Below are 19,602 nucleotides of genomic sequence, written 5' to 3'. Positions count from 1 at the left end.
CATATACTATATTTTCTCTAAACTGTCCACATCTGATGTTACTTGCAACTTCCCCATATGCAGCACGAGAAAACTTTTGTTTATACTGCTATGTACCAGTAAGTATTCCTGGAAATAACTCCTGAGCAAAAGCAACTTACCACCTGAAAGCTCTCTGTATGTCACAATTCACAAATAAATGTTTCCAAATATCATCTAGTTAATACAATAAAGCACATTTATCACAATAATGTTCCCAAACAAATGTTGGTAAGGTTCACCTTAACACAAAAATTATTCCACTTTCAAAATACAGTGTATAGAGTGAGGGATAATAATATTCCTATTATAGACTAAAACTCTATGTTTATTCTGGAAAACTTCAGTACAAATTGCAACTGAGACCTAGGAGCTTCATGTAATATACAAATATGAATAATACTACCAATATCTTAAACAATACATCCCAACATTTTCACACCTTTGTGCACAAGTAAATGTCTCACAAGATTTCCCTTACGTGAAAACAATTTCCCACATTCATCACATCTAAGTTTTTTCATGCCATTGTGCACAAGAAGATGTCGTTCAAGGTTACTTTTCCGCAAAAATAGTTTCCCACACTCATCGCACGCAAACTTTTTCAAACCACTATGCACAGACAAATGCCGTTGAAGATCACACTTCCGCAAAAACAGTTTCCCACATTCATCACATTCAAACTTTTTCATACCACTGTGTACAGGTAAATGTTGATGTAGATAACTTTTCTGCAAAAACAGTCTCCCACATTCATCACACCCAAACTTTTTCACACCACTGTGGACAAGCAAATGTTGTGAGAGTTCACTTTTCCGCAAAAATAGCTTCCCACATTCAGCACATTCAAACTTTTTCATACCTTTGTGCACAAGCACATGTTGCTCAAGATTACTTTTCCGCAAAAACAATTTCCCACATTCGTCACACCCAAACCTTTTCTCACCACTGTGTACAAGCAAATGTTCATGAAGATTACGTTTATTCATAAAATGTTTTCCACATTCACCACACCAAAACTTTTTTACACCACCATGTACAAGTGAATGTCTTGTGAGATTACTCTTACGGGAATACAGCTTCCCGCAATCATCACACCTAAACTTTTTCAAATATCTTAAATTTTTCACATCATTGTGCATAAGGAGATGCTTCTTAAGATTTTTCTCATATGAAAACAGCTTCCCACATTCAGTACAACCATTTTTTTTCTGATTTTGCAAAAGCATGTGCATATGGAAATCATCTTCTTGTGAAAAAAATTTCCTACATTCTTCATATGGAAACTTTTTCTCTTCATGAGACATTATCAGTTTCAGCTCTGTTTTTAGTCTTGCGATGAGAATTCACTAAGCATCTGAAACAAGAGAGTTGTCTTTAGAAAGTGTTCTCACCATGTGTTATATTTTCAAATTCTGGCTGGAATACTGAGGAATACACTTGGTCTTATCAAAGTGAGTGATGACTTAGACTAATGCATGACTAACTCTGGAATTCTGATAACTTCCATAATTTCAGAGGAAGTATGTATTAATTTCAGAAAGACCTCACAGATTAAATATTTATTTGTACCCATCTATACTGTGCAGGAGAGAGTTCTACACTTGTAGGGTCCCATCTCTTGAACTTTCTCTATCATACAGCTCTCTAAACTTATGTAAGCTGTCCAAATTCATTTAGTTCATTTCACTCAATTGTTATTCTTGAACTATAAAAGAAATTCCTTCCAATTTCTCAGCCAAGTTTCTTGCTTAATTTCATGTTATGACCTCTAGTTGTTCTATCCTTGCAGCTTTCGAAGATCTGTTCATGGTCTACTTCATTAAACTGGTTTGAAAGCTTATTGGCTGTAATCAGGTCACCCTTATGTTTCTCCCTCCCACAGAGAATAAATCTAAGATTTCTGTTCTTTCCCTGTAACTCAGCTCTCTTAATTCTAGTACCATCTTTGTCCTCTGGACCTCCTCTGTCAATTCTCTGTACTTTTTTTAATGGAGACCAAAATTTTTCAGTTTTGGCTTAATGCAGGTTGAGAACAGCTTGATGAAAATTTCCTTATCCATGTACATAAATGCACATCCTGTAATTCCCATAAGACTGTCAGATGCCTTTACTATTCTCTTATGGGGAAGCTCTGGCAACTGGTTAGGGATGATGTCTATTCCTAAGTCCCTCTCACATACAGATTCCTACAGTTTCTTTCCTGCTAGATAATATTCAGACTGAGGCCTTCTTTTGTTGAGTCCCATCCTTCTTACTTTATGATTACATAGGCTGAATTTCATTATCATTGTCTAAAACTAATATCGTGAGTCTGTCTGGGTCTCACTATAAGTTCATGAAACCCTCAATTCTTACTTCCCACAAGACCTTGATATCAATTTCAAGCACAATCTAGTAGGAATCCTATCCTTCTGACCAGTCATTCACATAAATATATCAGTAAGAGCAATTGCCATAGAACATAACCCTATAGCATGCTACCAGGGACCTATCCCACATTAATAAGGCAAATTTGTTCTCTTCCACTAAGATAATCTTCTATCCATTGAAAGAATCATTCCCTTATTCCTGCCTGAAAACCCAGCTTCTTTATAAACATCCTATGTAGTGCAGTATTAAATGCTTTCTGGCACTTCAGGTACAGACACTTCATCTAGCCTTCTCTTTTGTTAGAAATGAAGTTCACTCGTGGAAATCTTAGCGGATCATTACATTTGACTTCCTTTCCCCAACACCAAATTTTCTCTCTGCACAGAATCATCCATCTACTTTCCAATTACCTTTTCTAGTATTTTTCAGATCATGCTCATCACAGAGATGAGTTTGTAATTCAGTGTATCCTCCTGGTCATTATTCTTAAAAAATAATCATGACATCTGACTTGTTCCACTACCTTAGCAACTCACCTTTCACCAACAACATTATGAAAAAGTGGTGTATCAAGTGTCCTGAATGTATCTGCACACAACTTTAGCATATGTGGAGTAGTTTCATCTAGACCATGAGCATTATATGGGTCAAGATCCTTTAGTACAGATGACCCCTGACTTTGGTTCAACTTATCATTTTTCAACTTTATGATAGAGAGATATTCATCTCTTTATTATAAAATGGGCTTTGTGTTAGATGATTTTGTCCAATTGTAGGCTAATGTAAGTGTTCTGAGAACATTTAAGGTAGACTAGGCTAAGCTATGATGTTTATTAGCTTAGATGTATAGTGTTAAATGTATCAAATGTATTTTTGACACAACATTTTCAACTTACATTGGGTTTACCAGAGCATAACCCTATCATAAGTCAAAGAGCATCTGTATTCTGTTTGCATCTTTTCTATTCATTTCATTGCTTTCAATAATGGTGTAAGGGGCAAAGGTTCTCTGTTCCTCTTTTCTTATCCTGCTGTGCTCATTCCTTGCTCTCTCAATATTACAAATGTTAGCTAACTAGGAAGTCACCTATACCTTCTCCACAGTACAATGCTAAGTTCCTTCACTTTTTGACATCTTTCATTGAACCACTGCTCCCTCTTTTCTACTCTTTTTTTCTATATTTTCAGCTAAGGGTTCCAATGTTCCTACTCCTTCATTTCAAATTAAAAAAAACTTCCCCACAATACTCTGGTCCCATTTCCTAATTTGTGTTACCACAGAAATTGTTAAGCCCTTAGTTTACGTGGTCATATTTCCTCTACAAATATAGTTTCATTACTGCTTTTTTTACATCCTCATTTACCGCATAATCAGACTGAATCATTACATAATCATTTGGTTATCATATGTGATATTTTCAATTTCCAATGGTACTATTTGTGAAGATCTAGTAATGATGGTGTATCAATCCCTCTAATCCTATTATGCTCACTGATATGATGGTAAATGAATTCTGCATTCATTCTAACAACCTATGTCAATTGCTCTATGTTACCATCATATCCAAATTTCCCTAATCTGTCTCTTTACATATGAAAACCTATATTATTAGTTTGCACTATGCCATCTTTCAAGAAATGTGTTTCACTGCCTCACATACCATCCTGAATGTTCTTTCATTACTATCGTATATTTGTTCCAGTTCAATGACATTCTTCAAATGATTGTACCATATTAACACCATTATGCACTTCTTTCCTGTGGTTACTCTCCCAGTAGTTCATGAAACTTATGACTGTCTCTTAGTATGATGGCTAATCCTCTTTCTTTTTTGTTTTTTCTTTCTTTAGCATGTTCAATTTGTTTTCGCAACTCCAGTAATATTAGGTGCATTTTCCTTGACTCAATCCTTAAGTTCCAGCTCTTTACCATTTACTACTAATCAATTTCCATTTTCATAATCATTTCAGTCTGACATTTCCATCAAATAACTTTTCTGAACTTCCTGCAATACTGGCAGGGCAGTTCTGTCCTCTTACCTCATTTGATTTTCTATTCATTTGCTTTCTGACAATATTTTCTGGGCTTTTCTCCCTCTTCTCTTGATTTATCACTTCTAATGAAGAACTTATTGAACTCTTACATGTTTCTAAGATTCTTAACCTACTGAAGTATCTCCATGCTATGTAACCCCAAACCAAACATACACATTACTGTAATGGTCATTCCTTATGTATTGACTATATCAACCACTTGTTTCTTGACATGCCCACAGACTCTAGTAGTATTTTGACCAGCATTCCTGCCTTCATCCTTTCCTTTCTGTCTTAAATATGAACTTCTTCCACTTCAAAAATCATCAACAATTTACATCAAAATCCTTCTTCCCCTGTTTCTAATTTTGGTGCCACCAACTCATCTGCTACATCCTTTAGCTTAGATTCATCAACTTCCATGTATCTGACTTTAGTTAGGATCTCCTCTTTTTTCCCAGCAAGCACTGATCCTGAATACTCTGTACTTTCTGAAACCTTTCACCTAAGAGGTCATATGTCTGACTATTTTGTCTAGCAGCTCATGCTCCTGTACTCTCTCAAGAATTTTTTTTTTTTTTTTTTTTTTTTTGCTTTGTCGCTGTCTCCCGCGTTTGCGAGGTAGTTCAAAGAAACAGACCAAAGAAATGGCCCAACCCACCCCCATACACATGTATATACATACGTCCACACATGCAAATATACATACCTACACAGCTTTCCATGATTTACCCCAGACGCTTCACATGCCCTGATTCAATCCACTGACAGCATGTCAACCCCGGTATACCACATCGATCCAATTCACTCTATTCCTTGCCCTCCTTTCACCCTCCTGCATGTTCAGGCCCCGATCACACAAAATCTTTTACACTCCATCTTTCCACCTCCAATTTGGTCTCCCACTTCTCCTCGTTCCCTCCACCTCTGACACATATATCCTCTTGGTCAATCTTTCCTCTCTCATTCTCTCCATGTGCCCAAACTATTTCAAAACACCCTCTTCTGCTCTCTCAACCACGCTCTTTTTATTTCCACACATCTCTCTTACCCTTACGTTACTTACTCGATCAAACCACCTCACACCACACATTGTCCTCAAACATCTCATTTCCAGCACATCCATCCTCCTGCGCACAACTCTATCCATAGCCCACGCCTCGCAACCATACAACATTGTTGGAACCACTATTCCTTCAAACATACCCATTTTTGCTTTCCGAGATAATGTTCTCGACTTCCACACATTCTTCAAGGCTCCCAGAATTTTCGCCCCCTCCCCCACCCTATGATCTACTTCCGCTTTCATGGTTCCATCTGCTGCCAGATCCACTCCCAGATATCTAAAACACTTTACTTCCTCTAGTTTTTCTCCATTCAAACTTATCTCCCAACTGACTTGACCCTCAACCCTACTGTACCTAATAACCTTGCTCTTATTCACATTTACTCTTAACTTTCTTCTTTCACACACTTTACCAAACTCAGTCACCAGCTTCTGCAGTTTCTCACATGAATCAGCCACCAGCGCTGTATCATCAGCGAACAACAACTGACTCACTTCCCAAGCTCTCTCATCCCCAACAGACTTCATACTTGCCCCTCTTTCCAAAACTCTTGCATTCACCTCCCTAACAACCCCATCCATAAACAAATCAAACAACCATGGAGACATCACACACCCCTGCCGCAAACCTACATTCAATGAGAACCAATCACTTTCCTCTCTTCCTACACGTACACATGCCTTACATCCTCGATAAAAACTTTTCACTGCTTCTAACAACTTGCCTCCCACACCATATATTCTTAATACCTTCCACAGAGCATCTCTATCAACTCTATCATATGCCTTCTCCAGATCCATAAATGCTACATACAAATCCATTTGCTTTTCTAAGTATTTCTCACATATATTCTTCAAAGCAAACACCTGATCCACACATCCTCTACCACTTCTGAAACCACACTGCTCTTCCCCAATCTGATGCTCTGTACATGCCTTCACCCTCTCAATCAATACCCTCCCATATAATTTACCAGGAATACTCAACAAACTTATACCTCTGTAATTTGAGCACTCACTCTTATCCCCTTTGCCTTTGTACAATGGCACTATGCACGCATTCCGCCAATCCTCAGGCACCTCACCATGAGTCATACATACATTAAATAACCTTACCAACCAGTCAATAATACAGTCACCCCCTTTTTTAATAAATTCCACTGCAATACCATCCAAACCTGCTGCCTTGCCGGCTTTCATCTTCTGCAAAGCTTTTACTACCTCTTCTCTGTTTACCAAATCATTTTCCCTAACCCTCTCACTTTGCACACCACCTTGACCAAAACACCCTATATCTGCCACTCTATCATCAAACACATTCAACAAACCTTCAAAATACTCACTCCATCTCCTTCTCACATCACCACTACTTGTTATCACCTCCCCATTTGCGCCCTTCACTGAAGTTCCCATTTGCTCCCTTGTCTTACGCACTTTATTTACCTCCTTCCAGAACATCTTTTTATTCTCTCTAAAATTTAATGATACTCTCTCACCCCAACTCTCATTTGCCCTCTTTTTCACCTCTTGCACCTTTCTCTTGACCTCCTGTCTCTTTCTTTTATACATCTCCCAAGAATTATAATTATAATTATAATAGCAATTTCCTGTGTTTCTGTTTCAAATGTCCCAAGGTCTCTATTCCACTACATCACGCATTATGCTCAGTTTCTCTTCATTAATCCCATATTTACCACAGCTGTCTGTCCTCTATTATCACCATATACTGTCTCTTGTGATAAGGTCATTACAGTACCTTTTTTCATTTACTCTATGGGCATCTATAGACAACACAGCTGCCTTCAGATTCTTCAGATAAAAGTATTATCCTAAATATATATATATATGCACCTGAAAACCATCTTAACTGGTAGTAATTTGAGGGGCACTATGAGGAAAGATTATGATAGAAAGGCATGCTGCTTTGCTATAAGGTTCAGGGTAATACAGGTACACTACCGATTTTCTGGCAACTGATGGTTCGGTACCTCTTTTAGTCCAAACAAAATTACATGAGGGAACTTGAAATTACCACGGCCACTAGACTAGTTTACTGGGTGGCAACAGATGGCATTGTGTGTAGGGCGCACTTATTTATATTCTTTACACTGCACTCGTTGGTGGTGATACCGCAATTCTGAGAGATCTTTAGCTTATTTTGCTTAAATTTAACCCTAGCTATGGTTTCTAAGACATGTGAGAGTGTCAGTCGTGGTTTCAAACGTAAACACCAGTCCATGTCAATCCAAGATAAAGTTGAACTGTTGAAAAATATGGACCGTGGTGTTTCGGTGCATAAGCTGTGTGACATCTACAGTATTGGTCCATCAACTGTTTATGACACAAAGAAGCAAAGGGAGAAAATATTGAAATTCTATGCAGACAGCAATTCCAAGAAGCAAATGATGTCCATCAACTGTTTATGACACAAAGAAGCAAAGGGAGAAAATATTGAAATTCTATGCAGACAGCAATTCCAAGAAGCAAATGATGATTAGAAAACTATGAAAGATGATAAGATGATAAGAGTACTGAGCACGATCGAGTGATAATGGAATGGTTTCAACAGCGTCGGAGTGATGGAGTGGAGTTGTCAGGTCACATGATAATGGACCAGGCTGAGTTGTTCCATAAAGAACTTAAATTACAACATGAGCGTGACTATAGTGAAGGATGGACTCAAAGATTCAAGAAGCATCATGGAATTTCCATGAATAAAGTGTGCGGAGAAAAGCAGTCTGCAAACCACGAAGGAGCTGCCGAGTATGTGGACAAATTTGTGAACCCGTAGCTGATGAGCACCTTAGCCCTGAGCTAGTGTATTATGCAGACGAAACTGCATTATTCTGGCATTGCACACCTAGGAAAACACTAACAACAAAAGACGAAGAAGACCCAACAGGATTCAAACAGGGGCATATCTAGGGGAAATAGCACCTATGGCAAGCACTGAAATTGCGCCCCTGTCCAAACATATGACACCAATACTTTCTATTTCTATTACCTCTGCCAAGGAGATTATGTTTAACCAGTGTTTGTTTGTTTGTTTGTTTGTTTGTCTGTGAGTAACTTTCAACAAAAGTTATGAGCAAATTTTGATGAAATTTTTAAGGAAAGTCAGAAATGACACAAGGACCAATTGAGTAGATTTTGGGAATGATCCAAATCATTGTCAAGATCCAGGATGCCATTACGGAAATATAAACTTTTGTGAATAACTATTGAACTAACATTGATACCAATGTGATTCCAAATTCCAAGATACATTTTCATGGTCGAGAAATCTAGATCTTTAAGATCTGAATCATTGTCTGGATCCAGGATGCTATCACACCACTGGCGCTCAGGGTACCTGCCGTACCTGCCATACCCTAGATACGCCACTGAATTCAAACAATCTAAAGACAGACTTACCATCTTAAGGTACTCACACATTTAATATCTGTTAAATTTAAATTTCTAGCAGTCCATAGTATACTTTAGACACAAGAGAGATGTATAATCAGCAGGTTGGAGGTGAGTTGAGGAATTAATATTTCATGACCATGGTTGGTCCGGCAAAATGGTTAATCCGACAAGGCTTTGGAACCAAGAGTGCCGGAAAATCGGAGGTGTACCTGTACACTTGATTTTTTTTCATCTTGCACAACAAATACTGATAAAGTGTTTTAGAACTGAAAAGAAAAGCTAAGACAAATAATTCAGATCCAGTACTTACTGCTTTATGCTTCTGCATCTAAACATCTTAATCACCAATACCTCATATCTGTATCAGCTCAGTTACAGTAACAACCTTAAACTCCCATAGCATTATGTGTTTTAATGTTACTGTTTAAAACTTTGTGACCTTCTAGAGCATGAACAAAACTATCAGTGACTTTTAATCAAATCAAAAATCTCTTGTGGAGGCTAAGGTGAAGATTTGTATGGGTTTTCAGAAAAGAAGAGTGAATGTTGGGGTGAAGAAGGTGGTGAGAGTAAGTGAGCTTGGGAAGGAGACCTGTGTGAGGAAGTACCAGGAGAGACTGTGTACAGAATGGAAAAAGGTGAGAACAATGGAAGTAAGGGGAGTGGGGGAGGAATGGGATGTATTTAGGGAGTCAGTGATGGATTGCGCAAAAGATGCTTGTGGCATGAGAAGAGTGGGAGGTGGGTTGATTAGAAAGGGTAGTGAGTGGTGGGATGAAGAAGTAAGAGTATTAGTGAAAGAGAAGAGAGAGGCATTTGGACGATTTTTGCAGGGAAAAAATGCAATTGAGTGGGAGATGTATAAAAGAAAGAGACAGGAGGTCAAGAGAAAGGTGCAAGAGGTGAAAAAAAGGGCAAATGAGAGTTGGGGTGAGAGAGTATCATTAAATTTTAGGGAGAATAAAAAGATGTTCTGGAAGGAGGTAAATAAAGTGCGTAAGACAAGGGAGCAAATGGGAACTTTAGTGAAGGGCGCAAATGGGGAGGTGATAACAAGTAGTGGTGATGTGGGAAGGAGATGGAGTGAGTATTTTGAAGGTTTGTTGAATGTGTCTGATGATAGAGTCGCAGATATAGGGTGTTTTGGTCGAGGTGGTGTGCAAAGTGAGAGGGTTAGGGAAAACGATTTGGTAAACAGAGAAGAGGTAGTGAAAGCTTTGCGGAAGATGAAAGCCGGCAAGGCAGCAGGCTTGGATGGTATTGCAGTGGAATTTATTAAAAAAGGGGGTGACTGTATTGTTGACTGGTTGGTAAGGTTATTTAATGTATGTATGACTCATGGTGAGGTGCCTGAGGATTGGAGGAATGCGTGCATAGTGCCATTGTACAAAGGAAAAGGGGATAAGAGTGAGTGCTCAAATTACAGAGGTATAAGTTTGTTGAGTATTCCTGGTAAATTGTATGGGAGGGTATTGATTGAGAGGGTGAAGGCATGTACAGAGCATCAGATTGGGGAAGAGCAGTGTGGTTTCAGAAGTGGTAGAGGATGTGTGGATCAGGTGTTTGCTTTGAAGAATGTATGTGAGAAATACTTAGAAAAGCAAATGGATTTGTATGTAGCATTTATGGATCTGGAGAAGGCATATGATAGAGTTGATAGAGATGCTCTGTGGAAGGTATCAAGAATATATGGTGTGGGAGGCAAGTTATTAGAAGCAGTGAAAAGTTTTTATCGAGGATGTAAGGCATGTGTACGTGTAGGAAGAGAGGAAAGTGATTGGTTCTCAGTGAATGTAGGTTTGCGGCAGGGGTGTGTGATGTCTCCATGGTTGTTTAATTTGTTTATGGATGGGGTTGTTAGGGAGGTAAAGGCAAGAGTTTTGGAAAGAGGGGCAAGTATGAAGTCTGTTGGGGATGAGAGAGCTTGGGAAGTGAGTCAGTTGTTGTTCGCTGATGATACAGCGCTGGTGGCTGATTCATGTGAGAAACTGCAGAAGCTGGTGACGGAGTTTGGTAAAGTGTGTGGAAGAAAGTTAAGAGTAAATGTGAATAAGAGCAAGGTCATTAGGTACAGTAGGGTTGAGGGTCAAGTAAATTGGGAGGTGAGTTTGAATGGAGAAAAACTGGAGGAAGTGAAGTGTTTTAGATATCTGGGAGTGGATCTGGCAGCAGATGGAACCATGGAAGCAGAATTGGACCATAGGGTGGGGGAGGGGGCGAAAATTCTGGGAGCCTTGAAGAATGTGTGGAAGTCGAGAACATTATCTCGGAAAGCAAAAATGGGTATGTTTGAAGGAATAGTGGTTCCAACAATGTTGTATGGTTGCGAGGCGTGGGCTATGGATAGAGTTGTGCGCAGGAGGATGGATGTGCTGGAAATGAGATGTCTGAGGACAATGTGTGGTGTAAGGTGGTTTGATCGAGTAAGTAACGTAAGGGTGAGAGAGATGTGTGGAAATAAAAAGAGCGTGGTTGAGAGAGCAGAAGAGGGTGTTTTGAAATGGTTTGGGCACATGGAGAGAATGAGTGAGGAAAGGTTGACCAAGAAGATATATGTGTCGGAGGTGGAGGGAACGAGGAGAAGAGGGAGACCAAATTGGAGGTGGAAAGATGGAGTGAAAAAGATTTTGTGTGATCGGGGCCTGAACTTGCAGGAGGGTGAAAGGAGGGCAAGGAATAGAGTGAATTGGAGCAATGTGGTATACCGGGGTTGACGTGCTGTCAGTGGATTGAATCAAGACATGTGAAGCGTCTGGGGTAAACCATGGAAAGCTGTGTAGGTATGTATATGTGCGTGTGTGGACGTATGTATATACATGTGTATGGGGGGGGGTTGGGCCATTTCTTTCGTCTGTTTCCTTGCGCTACCTCGCAAACGCGGGAGACAGCGACAAAGTATAAAAAAAAAAAAAAAAAAAAAAAAAAAAAAAAAAATCTCTTCCACCTGTTCCCTTCAAAAACTCCCTCAAGGGGGGTGACCACTGCAGCCGTCTCCATTACTGGCAAATCCCAGTGTCACTTCTTAGCTTTTCAGTGCCTTACCCTTAAATAGCCACTGGCAGAAGGCAACTTTAGCACAGTGTTTCCAGAGGCTCCTACCTAATGTTCTTACAGACTACTTCTATCTGATGCTCATACATAAATGTTCCTACCTACTACTTTTATCTATTGCTCCTGTCTAATATTCCTATCTACCACCTCTATCTATTGCTCCTACCATTTTGCCAAAGACAGGTCCAGCACATAGCGCTCACACCAAGAAAATCTAATTATAAAGAATATGTTGTGTGTGTTTAGTGTTTTCAAGTGTTATGTGTGATGAGGTGAGATTGTATGTTTGTGAGCAGAATGCCAGCAGGCCATGAGTGGATGAGGCAGAAAGAAAAGACAGCTAACTGAGTCAAAGGAGAGCAGCTTGACAGCCAGTGAAGCACTAGATCACTATGTAGCAGTCAACAACCCTCCTGATATCCTGGCAGGTAGCACCAGTAATATACCTCCTTGGTTGGTACTTACCAACCTTCTACCACCTTAAGACATGTGACATATTCAAAATTTACTGTAACATAACATACAATAATGCCTCTACATACAGATATACCCTAACTTTCTACGTCTGAACCTGAGACACTTGAGAATTTAGAGTATATTGTCAGCATGTAACACTTATGCTTTGTACTTACAAAAAGGGCAAAGCTCTGGTAGCAATGCATTATGTATTACAGGTAAAGAATAGATGTGAGCAGGTAGGGCCAGTCTTCATCTGTTCCTGGCATTACCTTCCTAACACAAGAAATGGCAAATAAGTATAAAAAACATTCAGGATAATCATTTTTCTAAATAAAGAATTCTGCAAAGATAGTTTAGGTATTTCTGTATTTGTCATATATATTTCAACAATGTTACAGCATATTACTCTTCAATTCATATCCCATAAACTGGCAAAATATGTTCTCAAAGACACCAGCAGACCACTTATAAACAATAGAGTGCATTACGCATGCTAAGGTTTGTGTACATTGGTACCATATCACTGGCATCCAAAGGAAGTGGAAGATTGTATATATGAAAAGAATGTTTTAGGTAGTCAAGTGTAGAGGATGTAAGGTGCCTATCACCCTTTAGGTTAAGTAAAAAATGCTTAGGATATCTGGTGGTGGTATGAAACTTCTGGCTATAGCCAAGTTCATGGTTCTTGCTCACTCAACTGTGGCCACTAATCATATGAACAGATAGATAATAAGAGCACAGTCCTTGTTAGGCAGTCTGATAAGGGTTGCCAGTGCTGATATGGTGGTAGCACAAAAAATACCCTGATCATCTAAAGAAAGTTAATGAGGAAGAAGGTAACACAACTCAAAAAGTTTTTAATGAGATAAAACAAGGTTATTCTATTTTGGAAAAAGGTGCCAAATAAAACATTCAATAGCAAGGAAGAAAAGACTGCTCCTGGATTCAAGGGAGCTACAGATTGCTCGACACCATGAGTGGTAGGAAATGCTGAGGGGGAAGTTAATACTAATTCCTTGCTAGTGTCTCCTTCAGAATATCCTTGGGCTGTGAAGGGCTATAAAAAGTTGGAATTACCTGTGATCTGATATTCTAACCACAAGGCTTGGGTTACCCAAATTATTTCTAATGAATGGTTTAATGCCTCCTCTCCAGGTGTAGAATGCTATTTTACCAGTAAAAATTCAACCAATAAAACACTGCTTATTCTTGACAGCGAACCAGGCCATCCTCACTACCTGACTGATGTGAATTTAAACGTTAGAGTGAAGTTCCCCCATAAAGACACCACATTTTTGTTTCAGCCTGTGGATCAGGGTTTAATTCATATCTTAAAGGCATACCACCTGAGGAGTACATGCTGCCAATTTTTCAGAAGTACAGATGGGGAGGTCAAGCCTTCTAATCAGGGAGCAGTAGAAGAAGCAGAACAACATAAATACTACTGACAACAATGCTATGTCAGTATAGGCTGGTAATCCTACAACAGTGAATGATGTTTGGGAAAAGCTATAGCCTGAGTGTATACATGGTTTCATTGGATTTAAGCAAACAAAAAGAATGCCCCAGATCTAGCACACAAGTGTGACTCGCCAACAATGTTGGCTTTGTTGGCTTTGAAGAAATCAGGGAAGATGTGGCTGAGCTGGAGTCAGTCTGAGGACTTGACCAATAAGAAACTCATTGTGTTCGAAGCAAAAAACTCCAAAGTTAGCCCTCTTCATAAAACATAGTCTGAAGTTTCAAAAAACAATGGAAGATGGCCCATATAGACAATACATAATGGTAAATGTAAATGTAAGGAAGAAGAGCATAGTGGTGCTAATATCATATAAAACTCCAAAGAACTGCAATGATCTGGAACAAGTAGAAAATGATAACAATGAAGGAACAAACAGAATAGTACATGAAGCAGTGAAACACTCTCTTCTTAAAAAAGGTAAAGTACTGATAGCGGTGATTGGGAGTCATGAAGATGTAAGTTTTTAGTTTTTTTTTTTTTTTTTTTTTTGCCGCTGTCTCCCGCATTTGCGAGGTAGCGCAAGGAAACAGACGAAAGAAATGGCCCAACCCACCCCCATACACATGTATATACATACGTCCACACACGCAAATATACATACCTACACAGCTTTCCATGGTTTACCCCAGACACTTCACATGCCTTGATTCAATCCACTGACTGCACGTCAACCCCGGTATACCACATCGCTCCAATTCACTCTATTCCTTGCCCTCCTTTCACCCTCCTGCATGTTCAGGCCCCGATCACACAAAATCTTTTTCACTCCATCTTTCCACTTCCAATTTGGTCTCCCTCTTCTCGTCGTTCCCTCCACCTCCGACACATATATCCTCTTGGTCAATCTTTCCTCACTCATTCTCTCCATGTGCCCAAACCATTTCAAAACACCCTCTTCTGCTCTCTCAACCACGCTCTTTTTATTTCCACACATCTCTCTTACCCTTACGTTACTTACTCGATCAAACCACCTCACACCACACATTGTCCTCAAACATCTCATTTCCAGCACATCCATCCTCCTGGGCACAACTCTATCCATAGCCCACGCCTCGCAACCATACAACATTGTTGGAACCACTATTCCTTCAAACATACCCATTTTTGCTTTCTGAGATAATGATCTCGACTTCTACACATTCTTCAAGGCTCCCAGAATTTTCACCCCCTCCCTCACCCTATGATCCACTTCCGCTTCCATGGTTCCATCCGCTGCCAGATCCACTCCCAGATATCTAAAACACTTCACTTCCTCCAGTTTTTCTCCATTCAAACTCACCTCCCAATTGACTTGACCCTCAACCCTACTGTACCTAATAACCTTGCTCTTATTCACATTTACTCTTAACTTTCTTCTTCCACACACTTTACCAAACTCAGTCACCAGCTTCTGCAGTTTCTCACATGAATCAGCCACCAGCGCTGTATCATCAGCGAACAACAACTGACTCACTTCCCAAGCTCTCTCATCCCCAACAGACTTCATACTTGCCCCTCTTTCCAAAACTCTTGCATTCACCTCCCTAACAACCCCATCCATAAACAAATTAAACAACCATGGAGACATCACACACCCCTGCCGCAAACCTACATTCACTGAGAACCAATCACTTTCCTCTCTTCCTACACGTACACATGCCTTACATCCTCGATAAAAACTTTTCACTGCTTCTAACAACTTGCCTCCCACACCATATATTCTTAATACCTTCCACAGAGCATCTCTATCAACTCTATCATATGCCTTCTCCAGATCCATAAATGCTACATACAAATCCATTTGCTTTTCTAAGTATTTCTCACATACATTCTTCAAAGCAAACACCTGATCCACACATCCTCTACCACTTCTGAAACCACACTGCTCTTCCCCAATCTGATGCTCTGTACATGCCTTCACCCTCTCAATCAATACCCTCCCATATAATTTACCAGGAATACTCAACAAACTTATACCTCTGTAATTTGAGCACTCACTCTTATCCCCTTTGCCTTTGTACAATGGCACTATGCACGCATTCCGCCAATCCTCAGGCACCACACCATGAGTCATACATACATTAAATAACCTTACCAACCAGTCAACAATACAGTCACCCCCTTTTTTAATAAATTCCACTGCAATACCATCCAAACCTGCTGCCTTGCCGGCTTTCATCTTCCGCAAAGCTTTTACTACCTCTTCTCTGTTTACCAAATCATTTTCCGTAACCCTCTCACTTTGCACACCACCTCGACCAAAACACCCTATATCTGCCACTCTATCATCAAACACATTCAACAAACCTTCAAAATACTCACTCCATCTCCTTCTCACATCACCACTACTTGTTATCACCTCCCCATTTGCGCCCTTCGCTGAAGTTCCCATTTGCTCCCTTGTCTTACGCACTTTATTTACCTCCTTCCAGAACATCTTTTTATTCTCCCTAAAATTTAATGATACTCTCTCACCCCAACTCTCATTTGCCCTTTTTTCACCTCTTGCACCTTTCTCTTGACCTCCTGTCTCTTTCTTTTATACATCTCCCACTCAATTGCATTTTTTCCCTGCAAAAATCGTCCAAATGCCTCTCTCTTCTCTTTCACTAATACTCTTACTTCTTCATCCCACCACTCACTACCCTTTCTAATCAACCCACCTCCCACTCTTCTCATGCCACAAGCATCTTTTGCGCAATCCATCACTGATTCCCTAAATACATCCCATTCCTCCCCCACTCCCCTTACTTCCATTGTTCTCACCTTTTTCCATTCTGTTCTCAGTCTCTCCTGGTACTTCCTCACACAAGTCTCCTTCCCAAGCTCACTTACTCTCACCACCCTCTTCACCCCAACATTCACTCTTCTTTTCTGAAAACCCATACAAATCTTCACCTTAGCCTCCACAAGATAATGATCAGACATCCCTCCAGTTGCACCTCTCAGCACATTAACATCCAAAAGTCTCTCTTTCGCGCGCCTGTCAATTAACACGTAATCCAATAACGCTCTCTGGCCATCTCTCCCACTTACATAAGTATACTTATGTATATCTCACTTTTTAAACCAGGTATTCCCAATCATCAGTCCTTTTTCAGCACATAAATTTACAAGCTCTTCACCATTTCCATTTACAACACTGAACACCCCATGTATACCAATTATTCCCTCAACTGCCACATTACTCACCTTTGCATTCAAATCACCCATCACTATAACCCGGTCTCGTGCATCAAAACCACTAACACATTCAGCTGCTCCCAAAACACTTGCCTCTCATGATCTTTCTTCTCATGCCCAGGTGCATATGCACCAATAATCACCCATCTCTCTCCATCAACTTTCAGTTTTACCCATATTAATCGAGAATTTACTTTCTTACATTCTATCACATACTCCCACAACTCCTGTTTCAGGAGTACTGCTACTCCTTCCCTTGCTCTTGTCCTACCACTAACCCCTGACTTTACTCCCAAGACATTCCCAAACCACTCTTCCCCTTTACCCTTGAGCTTCGTTTCACTCAGAGCCAAAACATCCAGGTTCCTTTCCTCAAACATACTACCTATCTCTCCTTTTTTCACATCTTGGTTACATCCACACACATTTAGGCACCCCAATCTGAGCCTTCGAGGAGGATGAGCACTCCCCGCGTGACTCCTTCTTCTGTTTCCCATTTTAGAAAGTTAAAAAAAAATACAAGGAGGGGAGGATTTCCAGTACTAACAAGACAGGGAGCACAAGGCATCTAAGGGCATCTCTAACAACTTCTGTCGCTATACCTTTACTTCAATTTTCCGTTCTGACGGAACTATAGTTGTGTCTCCTGTGGACAAAGCAACTTTCTTAGCTTCCCATTTCTCCTATAACTCTACTTTGGATGCCTATCATTCCTTCACTCCATGAAACTCCTCTTACTAGTCCTATGCCTCTTCCTGTAATCTCTTTTCAGACTGTCTAAAAAGCACTTCTTTCTTGGGACACAAGCAAGGCTTATGGTCCTTATGGCATCCATTCCCATATCCTGAAAGAGTGTGCCTCTGAACTTCCATCTGTGCTTGCTCATCTGTTCCATTTCTGTTTAAAAACCAAAACTTTTCCTTTTCCTTGAAAGCAAGCATTGATACATCCCATCCCTAAGAAGGGTGACTGTTCTGACCCCTTTAACTACTGTCCTATTGTTTTGACATCTACCATTTCCGAAGTCTTTGATTCCATCCTCAACTCCCATATCCTTAAACACTTCAAAAATCAGTCTTCTCTCTGATCACCAGCATGGCTTCCATAAGGAAAGACCCACTGATGATATTCTTTCCTATCTTACTAATGTATGGTACCCATCCCTGAAAGATTTTGGAGAGTCATGAGTAGTTACCCTTGACATATCTCGAAGCTTCAGACAGGGTGTAGCATCAGGGTCTCATCTCTAACCCCCCCTCTTTTGACTTCCCTCCCTCACTTAGCTCTATATCAAGCTTTCTTTCCGGCTGATCTCTCTCTGTGGTTGTTGAAGGATCAGCCTCCCCCCATTTCTCCATCAATAGCAGGGTCCCTCAAGGTTCTGTCCCGTTCCTACACTTTTTCTCCTGTCATTCAGCGATTTCCTCTCCTCCATAAGTAATCTAATGCACTCTTATGCTGATGACTCAACCCTGGATTCATCCACATCCATTAATTCTGCTCCATCTTCTCTCACTTGATTTGCTTCTCGCCCTCACAAAGCTTCCTCGATAAACTCAGACTTGGACAGGATATCTCAGTAGGATAGATAAAATCTTGTAAAGTTTAATGCTCCCAAGACCAGTTTTGACCCATCTCTCGATCGAAAACTCCTTGCAGCTCTCATCTCTCCTTTGATGGTTCTGTAATTCCAACTTTTGATTCAATGAACATATCTGGTATTAATGTAACATCTATTCTTTCTTGGGAAACCCCATATTACAGGAATAGCTTAATCTGTGTCTAAGAAACTGGGTGTCCTGTTCAGATATCGAAACTTCTTTTCTTCTCAACAGTTGCTCCAATTATAGAAAGCATTGATTTGTCCTTGGATGGAGTACTACTCCCACTCCTGGGGTGGTTCTAGCTCTACATCCTTTCTTGATATAGTCAAAAGAAGTCCGACTTATCAACAATCCCAGGCTAACTTCTAAACTTATCCCTCTTGCCCTACACCACAATGTTGGTTCATTTTCCCCTCTTCTATAGGTATTACTTTGGTTTTTGCTCCCAAGAGCTGGCTTCTTATGTTCCCACACCACTAGCTACACCATGCAATACTCAGCAAGCTGCTCCATCAAATGATTCCTGTGTGGCTACTGACAACTCAAGGTTGGGCCGTTTTGACAACTGCTTCTTCCCCAATATATCAAAGCTTTGGAACTCTGTACCTTCTCTTGCACATTTTAAAAGACAGTCTTCACTTCCTCCAAAAATCTTAAATACTTTCCCCTTCTTTCTTATTCCATCTCATAATTCTCTCTGATTTCAATTGAGGCCCTGCCTTGATGTGGACTTTTGTCTGTGACTGGTGCCTTCAACACAGCATCATTGCTAGATCTTACCTTCACTTATAGATATTGAAAGTATTACGAATGATACATCAGGAGGACGGAGTTATCATGTAATGCTCAAGTTGACTATGTGGTAAAAGAAGACATATAAAGAACAGTGGTGAAACAGAACATAC

At 40.1% G+C, this 19,602-nt stretch overlaps 1 protein-coding gene across 4 annotated transcripts in view; it reads right to left on the bottom strand.

Moving 5' to 3' along the window:
• Window positions 1-331: 331 nt before the first annotated feature.
• LOC139763611 (uncharacterized) overlaps window positions 332-19,602 on the bottom strand; it is a 32,345-nt gene continuing 13,074 nt past the window's right edge. For 2 of the 4 annotated variants that reach the window (XM_071689832.1, XM_071689833.1), the window contains exons 3-4: window positions 12,583-12,682; window positions 332-1,375 (exon numbers count right to left, since the gene is read on the bottom strand). In XM_071689832.1, the coding sequence (XP_071545933.1) occupies window positions 432-1,325 (894 nt within the window). In that variant the 5' untranslated portion in view covers window positions 1,326-1,375; window positions 12,583-12,682 and the 3' untranslated portion in view covers window positions 332-431. The remainder of the gene's footprint in view (window positions 1,376-12,582; window positions 12,683-19,602) is intronic. The other 2 variants (XM_071689831.1, XM_071689829.1) reach the window with 1 other exon arrangement.

Source organism: Panulirus ornatus, chromosome 47 (assembly GCF_036320965.1).
Source record: "Panulirus ornatus isolate Po-2019 chromosome 47, ASM3632096v1, whole genome shotgun sequence".
NCBI lineage: Eukaryota > Metazoa > Arthropoda > Malacostraca > Decapoda > Palinuridae > Panulirus > Panulirus ornatus.
The sequence above is the reverse complement of the archived record's forward strand: the minus strand, read 5'-3'. Positions and strand labels throughout refer to the sequence as shown.